At 46.1% G+C, this 9,504-nt stretch overlaps 1 protein-coding gene across 1 annotated transcript in view; it reads right to left on the reverse strand.

Moving 5' to 3' along the window:
• The window catches only part of six4b (SIX homeobox 4b), a 7,618-nt gene extending 3,770 nt beyond the window's left edge, over positions 1-3,848 (reverse strand). The window contains exons 1-2 of the mRNA XM_042095675.1: positions 2,985-3,848; positions 296-948 (exon numbers count right to left, since the gene is read on the reverse strand). Of these exons, the coding sequence (XP_041951609.1) occupies positions 296-948; positions 2,985-3,769 (1,438 nt within the window). The 5' untranslated portion in view covers positions 3,770-3,848. The remainder of the gene's footprint in view (positions 1-295; positions 949-2,984) is intronic.
• Positions 3,849-9,504: the final 5,656 nt, after the last annotated feature.

The raw sequence follows: 9,504 nt of genomic DNA on the forward strand, positions 1-9,504 counted from the left end.
TAACAACCCCCCCCCCCCCCCCACACACATTGCCTTTAAAACAGACAGGACTCAGGACTCTCCTGTTTGTTTATTTTGGTTTCTACTGCTATTCTACCTTATGGCTAGCTGTTAGCATTACAAGCCCAAGGCAATTATCTGCCTTGGGCCCAGCTAGCCCAGCTAGCTGTTATAGGCTGTGTCAAGATGCTAGTTGCTGTAATTGTTATAGCCCTTGATTTCCATGATAGCTTGTGACTAGCTGTCATAGCTAATGTCTAGCAGCATTAGCAAGTACACAGCACAATTCACCTACCATGAGAGGTCGCTGTGGAGGAGGGTGGGAGCAGCAGTGGTGGTAGGCCCATGGATGCCTCCGTGCCAGGGACGTGAACCACACTGTAGCTGCCCAGCTGTGCAAGTCCGGAGGTAGAGGAGGACGAGGACGAGGAGGAGGACGACGAATGCGTGAAGGTGACCACCGACGATGCTCCCCCGTCCTCTGAGTGGCCGACCAGAGCCTGCATGCCTTCCAGCTTCCCCGCTCCTCCCGTCGCGTCCGACAGTCCCAGGGCAAATTGGGCGTACGAGCCTCCGCCACCCTGCAGCCTTTCCTGTGCCAGGCTTGCCCTCTGGGGGTCAAAGGTCAAGAAGTGCCCGCCTGTCCCCAGACCGTTGAGCAGCATGTTGTTGCCGTGTGGGTGGACGTATCCACCACCGCCACCATTGAGGAAGTGCGAGTTGGCGCCGGACAGATCGTTCCCGAAGCCCATTGCCCCTGCTGCATTGGCAGCCATCTTGACATCGCCGATTTGCTGGATGACAGTGGTGCCGACGTCCGAGAAGATCACGGGCGGGCCGTTGCCCAGGGCAGCTGACCCGGTGGAGCTGCTGGACAGCGGACGAGGGGACAGATCCTCCTGACCTTTGCTGGACTCGTCCTCCGTGCTGTGATTACCATCAGATTCGCTGAAACAAGAGCACACAAGGTGAATACTTTCCACCAGGTAAGCCTGCAGGCTAGCGAATTATCATCTACTTGGCTCTCGGCCACCTACAGCTAAAACCAGCCTTACTTCATCAAATCTGTCACTGAGGTCAGTGATTCATGCTTACTCCTACACACACAGAGTCCTAAACAATAGACAATAGTGTGGAGCAGTGGAGAGAAAGCTATCCATGGGGCTGTGAGGGAGAGGGCCAGTTTAGATGTAGTACCATTAATCATCATGGAAAGCTTATGGAGAGAGAGGCCTGTGTGGCAGGAAACACATCAAACTGACTGGTACTGCTAAAAGTCTGCTTGCCTGCCATAGATGTAAACCTCTTGTGTGGGTCTACTTAATGTTTACTTCAAGAAAGTTGTTTAAATGAAAATGAATAGTGAGTCAATGCAGAAGACCACACACAAATATCTGTTTGAATTTATGCTAATTTACAAGAGCATTCATTTCGAATTAATAATGTCGCTGCTTTTAAACAAATGTTAAAAGTCTAAAAATGCTGTAACTGCATTATTGGTTTCTGCTTCAAATAATAATTAAGGGGTACCCTTTTTAAGGTAATTGGCAATACATTGTGGAGCATTTTATTTGACATAGTCTATTTTCAAGCAAAGAAATGGCTGACAACAAGATTATGCGCCTGAGTCACTTTCCCATATTGGGCCCTCACCTCAACAGGACACGAATTAGAAAGAACAGCGTTCTCACAGTGGCCTTTAGGGTAGCTCGCTTTTAGTGACCGAAGCAGCTGCAAGCCCGTGGTTTAGCGACTGGCCGGGGTGGGCATGCTGTACAAAGGGCCTTATTGACGCTGCATCCAAATTCCTTTTTTTCAGTTGGGGATATGGGACATTTTGGAGTTACGATCTTTTGGCGCAGACTGACGGCACATCATACCTCAGCAACATCAGAAAAAAATACTATTGACGCCTGACGTAGACGGAAAAGTTTGACCTCCCTTATATACGAGACAAGAGATTTATTATTTATGATAAAAGCAACACTTAGCCAAGCGGTTCTAAGGCTACGCATGACATTGACATTTGTGGGCGCTGACAAATGGTTGGTATTTCCGAACCCCATTTGAGAGCCCTGAAGACATGTCAGCCAGGTGCGCGAAAGGGTTACTCCCATGGTGAAGAATAGAGTACACAAATATAGGATATACAAGCAAACGAAAATAGATCTGACGCTTAACGGCGTCAGGCTAGAGGCTGTCTGGAGTGGTTCGTAAACGTTAAGTAAAATAGTAAATAGATGACTCGACAGATAACTAGGGTGGAGAACAGTGGTCCTTAAATCCACAAACAAACAAAAACAATGGATATGTTAATTGAATGGGAGTTTTAGAGCCGGACAAACGTTACTCCCATTATCTTTTGTTTGGGTTTCTAAATTCCTAATGTTAGATAGGTACCGAATTATCAGATTCAAGAAGTTATAAGCTAATACAATAATACATTTGTTTGGATACATGATTATTGCACTTAATTACAAGTTAGTATATAGTTTGAAGCAAATAATACACTTAAATAAAAAGTCACTGGCGATAATCTACAAAATATGAATGTAATACCTTCATGTGTTTGAAAAAGTGTGGACTTTTTCTCTGGCCCTTGGGGCGCCCTGTGTAGTTTTTAAAATGACACCTCATTTAAACGGTCAAAGCTTCGTATTTCAAAACAGTGGAGCGTGCCTAGCACATATTTCGGCACACAACATGATTTGCGCTGTCAATTTCTAGGGCGTTACAACAGACTTGTCGCAATATTAAGTGTATGTGTTATTTTTTAAAGCGAAAAGTACTTTTACAGACAATGACCTCAAGGACAAGGAAGAACAGTGTAGGCTAATTACTTGAAGTAATAAAATGACCTACACGTGGATATACACATGTGTGAAAACTATAGGAACTTTTCGCTCGTTTAAGTGCTTATGATGACAGGTTTACACTTTAACAGCCTATTTATTTACACGAGCTATAGTCTATTTTTGTCTCACCTTTTCGACTGCGCTTCAGAGGGATTCCTGTCTCTCTGCCTTCTGTTTTTGAACCAGTTGCTCACTTGTGTCAACGAAAGCCCAGTGATTTTGGCGAGGTTTCTTTTCTCGGCGGGAGACGGGTACCGGTTCCGCTTATACATATCCTTGAGCGCATTCCTGGATCTCTCTTTGAAGCAGTATACCGTCTCTTCCCCGTCCCAGATAGTCCTTGGGAGAGGATATTTCCTGCGCAATCGGTACTTATCCACGGCACCCAGCGGTCTGCCCCGCGCCTTCTCCGCTTCGGTGTACCGCGCCTTGTACCACATGTCCTGGAGCGATGAGTGGTTGGACGGACTGAAGTTGTGGTTCTCAAGAATACAGTACAGCTCCTGGTAGCGAGCCTGGTGGAAAGCCACAATTGCCTGGGCTTTCAGGATGCTTTCGTTGCCGCGCAGCAGGTCACTCTGCGGCAGTGACCACAGGAACCGGGCAAGGCGGTCCACATTGCCTCCCTGCAGCAGAGCCTCACAGACGCACGCTACCTGTTCTGGGGAGAAGGCCAGGGACGAAGGGGTGCACTCCAAAAGTTCGGCTCGAACCGCATCGCCAGCTGCGGCCGAAGTTGCATTCTCCATAGACAACTCCGCAGGGTCCAGCACTGACAGCTTGACACTCCCCCGATTCTCCAGTGCCCTTGTGCTTTCCCTCTTGATTTCATCGGCGCAAATGACCTCGCTTGAGGAAGAAGACATTTTTAACGTGTCCCGGTAAGTCACTCCTCCAGGTTTTGGGCAGCACATCAGACGATCGGGTTTCACCCCGCCATCCAAGCAAGATCGGGTATCTGGCCGTGGTACGGTGTGGATAAGATCTCCACTCACTGTTCCTGCGTAAGTTTAACTCCGCAGCTTCAAGCAGGAAGGCATCCAAATCCAGGGCGCTCTCTGATTCGCCACGTCAGGCTCCACAGGGGAGGAGCAAGCGTGATCCCAGGACAAATGTTTGCGCTGAAGATGTCAGTCAACCGTGGCGTGCAAAAAGCAGCGGAATACCTGCGCTAGGTGAGGTGTGAAGCTAACTATTAACCATGTGTTCCTAACGACGCTAGCCCTCCTGTGGGAGAATAGGGCGCACTCTTCTTAACGATAAACGATGCCATTCATTCATCACTAGAGAAATTAGAGACATTTGAAATACATTTCTGGTAAGCTACAGATAACCGAAAGCAGATATTCATAAAAATAATCAATCATCGAATTAAGTCATATCGCCAACAGTCTCATTTTTATTAGAAATGTTATTTTGTTAGTGTTAAAGTTTGAACTGTATGTAAATTTGCTGATATCCCTGTCGTCATTTGTCATGGCCCAGGAAGCGTTTTTCTTTTTTTTTTCTGACCAACTTCCCGAAGTGTCCGCTCTGGACGACAGATAAGGAAGACTGTGGACTGGGTGGTCAGAAAGACGTAATCCACGGTGTCCATAAACAATCATGTTTGCTCTGCAGTTTTCTCAGTCAGCTATTCACTAGCGCACCGGAGATAATTAAAGCTGTTCCAAATGGCCACAAAATTACTTTGTCCCCACTTTACTTTACTTAGCCTATTGTTTATTCTACTACAGCCATGTTTGTATGTCGTTTTGTATTTTTTTTCCTTAAGCACCAATATTCTGTGTTTAATATTGATCATTTACTGATATATCTTTTACATACTCATGCATGTTGCATTCCCATCTGAATGTGTTTTCAACCTTTTATTGTCATATTGTATTGATAATTTCAATTTCTGTGTCAGACTAAATTTCCAAAAATGTCTTGTCTTGTCTTTTGGTCCTTCAGTGTCTCTGTTGGTACCCCTGTCTGTCTGTCTGTCTGTCTGTCTGTTGGGTTACTTCTCAGTCCCCAGAGATTGCACTCTTTTTCCAGGCAGCCGCCATGCTGTTTACAGAAAAGGCTTTGTCTGTATGGGAGCCAACGTCCACAGCAGCTGACAGAGCCCTCTGAAGCCCCTCGCAAAAGTGAGGGGAGAGAGAGAGAGAGAGAGAGAGAGAGAGAGAGAGAGAGTCTAGTGGGGAGCCCGTCACACCAGCCTAGCCTCCTAAAATTAAAACCCAGCTCACAGACCACCAATACCTGGCACTGGATGTTCCCTGAGCGTGGTGGCAGCGGACCCATACGCATGCTCTCTGGTATGTGTGTACTGCCCAGCTGGTGCCAAGGTCATCGCTGAGGTGTGCCCACTGCAGTATGCGCCCGCGCCGCCTTTGCGCAGTGAGCACAATGGCGGGCACTGCCCCTGTGGCCCTGTGGAGATGGGGATGGGGGAGGATGGGGCAGCTAAGCCCAATGTGCCCCTGCATTTAGCCGCTGAACAACAAAGTGCCTTGGCCATCACTTGGGTGCTGACATGATTTAGTTTGAGCAGTAGAAAGCCAGTAGCCCCCTGCCATAGGGATGCACTGAGGACCCAGGAACCGCTGCTTACTTATGCCTGCCTATGATGCTTTTTTGAAGCGTCATCAAAGGTACAGTTCTTGATAAGAAAAAATAAACTTTTTTTGTCAAATTCAGTGTCATTCTCAGCGTTTGATGAAATATTCTTCATACACAGTAGTGGTTTTGTAAATGAGGTAGAAACAATGTGGCTTTTACCAAGTAATGTCAACACTGTTGCTTTAGGGGCATGCACAGAGTGGGAGAATATCTATCCGTATTTCACCAGGGTTGATGATTTCACCTTCAATGGACTTTTGCTTTGTTTTCATTGTTGTGTTTTTTGTCTGTAAGGTAAACATACTGTAGTAAGTAATACATCACTATTAATATTCAGTATTGGTAATATACTTCTACTGGACTAGTAATATACTGTACCACTATACTGTGATATGGTAGGATATTAACTCAGATGTCTAATTCATGCAGTGATAAAGTTTGCTGGGCTTTAAATCTGATTGGTGGTTATGTTTGTCCCTTTTCCAATGCATAATGATAAAGAAGAGATAGACATAATCGCTACATCTTCAACTTTTGAAGTTTATCTTCAGTAGTCAACTTTTGTGTGCCATTGGAGCATTTTCTCATACCGCTCATGACAATGAACCAATGGCACCCACACACACAAAGCCACACCTTGCCACATTTTGAATTATTACTGGAACTACAAGAAATTCCCAGTGGCGTTGTGGTGTTGATGTGGTGTTGAGTGTGTGTGTGTGAGAGAGAGAGAGAGAGAGAGAGAGAGAGAGACAGAAAGCGGGGTGGGGGGGTGCATATTAGAGTGTGTGTGTGTGCGTGCATGTGTGTGAGTCTGAGCTGGTGCTACTGAAATAAGGTTGTTGAGTTTGTGGTATTTAACTGGGCAGAGGGGGTAGCTCAGCAGACTGACTGACAGGCAAGCTCCCCCAAGCCCCCTGGAGCAAAGAGGAACTGGGGCGGGTGGCCGAGAACATGCCTGCCAGGGTACATGTGACGCAGGTCGGCTGGCAGCTAGGCTGGCTCCCTGGTGGGAGATGTGCGTAGGTGTGTGCGTGTTGGATTTTACAGAATATAGGTCCAGGGGGTGTATTGGGTTTAATGAAATATGTGTGTGTGTGTGTGTCTGTTTGTTTACTGCATGTCCTTTATGTGCGGAGTAGCAAGCGTGATCCCAGGAAAAATGTACTGAAGATGTCACCTAGCGAACACCTGTGCTAGGTGAGGTGAGAAGCCAACTATTAACCATATGTTCCTAACGACACTAGCTACAGATAATCGAAAGCTGATATTCATAAAAATAATCAATAATTCATTCATATAACCAACAGTCTAATTTTTTATTAGAAACTTTATTTTGTTTGTGTTAAAGTTTGAACTGTATGTAAATTTGTTGATATCCCTGTCGTCATTTGCCATGGTCTTTTATTCTCTGCGCACACGTTTGAGCTTATGTATAGATTTATATATGAATTCATATACGTGTGTATATCACAGACACACACACACATAGATACATAAAGGGACAGACTCACTAATACACTTACGTACATTTGCCTGTGCACAAACTCATACCGACATACACACAAACACAAAACACATACATACACTACACTCACTGGCAGACGCATGCACACATACAGATGTATACACACGTGTGTGCACACATACACACACATACACCTCTCACTGCCACACACATGCACATGCACTCGTACACACACACACACACACACACACACACACACACAGAAGGAGTCCAACACAGAGGCTGAATATCCTTGCCTGTCCTTGTGGACTGGGGGCAAAATAGCAGACCTTTCGCTCCATCGCTATGGGCATCTTTCCACGTGTCCATGACCAGTGCCATGAATGGGCTCTTTGTGGTGGTGGTGGGGGTGTGGGGGGGGGGGGGAGGGGGGCATGGAGCAGCAAACTCCCCTCAATCCCACCCTCACGAACAGCTTCTGTCCATATGTTACCCATACATCTGAACCTGTAGCCCGGAGGGTGGTGGGTAGAGAGAGAGAGAGAGGGGAGGGGGAGGGGGAGGGGGGGGGGGGGGGTCACCATGAGCACCTGCCTCTACTCGGCCACAATGGAAGCCTTTCTCTGCTAAAGGATGGACACAGAGATTCGACCTCAGTAAGAGCAAGGGGGACAAGAAAACCGTGGTACTACTGTCAAATAAACAGACCGAAGAGTGCATTGCGCAGCAATTTGACGTTTCACTATTGGGGCAGGTTCTACCAGTATTTATTTAGACACATTGTGTGTGTATATGTATGTGTGTGTGGGTGTGTGTTGGTGTTTGTGTGTGGGTACACTCTAGCACAGTTTTCAAAGGAAACTGCCAGGTTCCAGTGAAGTCATTCTTCACTTGTACACTGAGATTCTAACCACAGACATCCTTGTCATGCTTCACTGTACAACCAACAGTTTCCAAAAGTACTCAATACATCACTACACTACACTACAATGGTGGTGATTTAGTATCCATTTAGTATCCATCATTTTAATGACTACATCTTGTAATGTAACAAATCTGTCTATCATTAAAGATTTATTTATAAGCAGTTAATTACGAAAGCTAATTGTACACACAAACCAACTCCCTGTCTGAACACTTTTTTAGAGAAAGCTTCTTCTTTCTCTGATTGAAAGAGTAAGCGTGCCACCGAGGGCAATTATATCCCTCTTGCTATAGCCTGATTAGCTCACTCTTTTTTCATTAACACCAATGTGAGGGCTAATTCTTCTCAGCTGTGAAGGGGGGCTGTCAATAGACACCTCCGTAGTATCCTAACAGGAGCACCCCACCCCCCACCCCCAACAGTCCTAAGTTACCAGTAAGCTTGGAGGGGCAGCGAGAGGTAGTCCAAACATGCCGACACCACGAAAAAACAATCCCCATCCCAAGGGTAAACACACCACACACATACACACAGATACTCCAAAATGCCTCGATGAATCCTTTCTCTCCAAGGAGGTTGGCAGCATCAGGAAGACCGATGGGGTGTCCCCACTGTCCTCCAGTGCTCTGCTCTCTTAAAGGAGATGGATGGTCAACTTTGCGTCCGGTCACTCCAGAGTTTGAGTACTAGCCTGGCAAGCTAACTGCACTAGCAGGCTAATCAAACTAGCATGCTTACCAATCACACAAGCAGGGGTGGGGATTAATGGGGTTGGGGATTGTCTCTGAGGGACTTGATGTTTATATTTATGTTTTGTAAGTTTCTGTCACCAATCATAAAAAAGGGCTGTTTTCTCAGAAAAATGTTTTGCGGTTTATGAATGACTGCCATTTGGTGGTGGTTCAGCCCCATGTTCAGCGCATCTTCGAGGCTGGCCATGTTTAAGGATTAGGGCCTGACCTTGGTGGTATTAGTAAGTGTGTGTGGTGTAGCTGGGGGCTAACTCCGCGGGTAAAATTCCGATCATGGCCCAGACTCCAAAAAAAAAAAAAAAAAAAAAATTTCCTCCTCAGCGAGCATGTGCGTTTAATCAAGCTGTCAGTCAAAAAGGCTCGAGGGGGGAAGCAAAGTTTACCTCTCGCCTAAGTGATTGGCAGTTGGAAGAACTGTTTTACCCCAAAGAATGCGCCTTTGTTTCTCATCAAGAAGATTACCTTGCCAATTGTTGAAACTAATCACTATCTTCTACCACGCACTCTGAACTGTCTGCCCGGGAAGCCCTGTGCTGTTCGGTTTTGATCCCCCATTATAACTAATTGTTTTGCTCCCCTCCAACTGCCCTATAATCACTAGTAACTTGAGCCAAGTATTGTCTGACATGGGTTTGACATTATTTTAAATTTGCAGAGGCAGTATTCTTGTCATGTTGAAAAAGGCCAGGCCTTATGATTCAAACTTGTCCTACTTTTTGCCTATTATGGGTATATACTTAACCCTCAACGCCCCAATGCTCTAAGACCACTTCACTGTCCCTGGACTAGCAGCAGCAGATGCTGTCACCACAAGAGAAGGACACAAAGTCTCTTCCTGTTTTAGAGATCAAGGAATCACAGCACAAGCCATCCTTTAATGCGCCAAATGGTGTCTTT

Source organism: Alosa sapidissima, chromosome 6, assembly GCF_018492685.1.
Source record: "Alosa sapidissima isolate fAloSap1 chromosome 6, fAloSap1.pri, whole genome shotgun sequence".
Taxonomy (NCBI): domain Eukaryota; kingdom Metazoa; phylum Chordata; class Actinopteri; order Clupeiformes; family Clupeidae; genus Alosa; species Alosa sapidissima.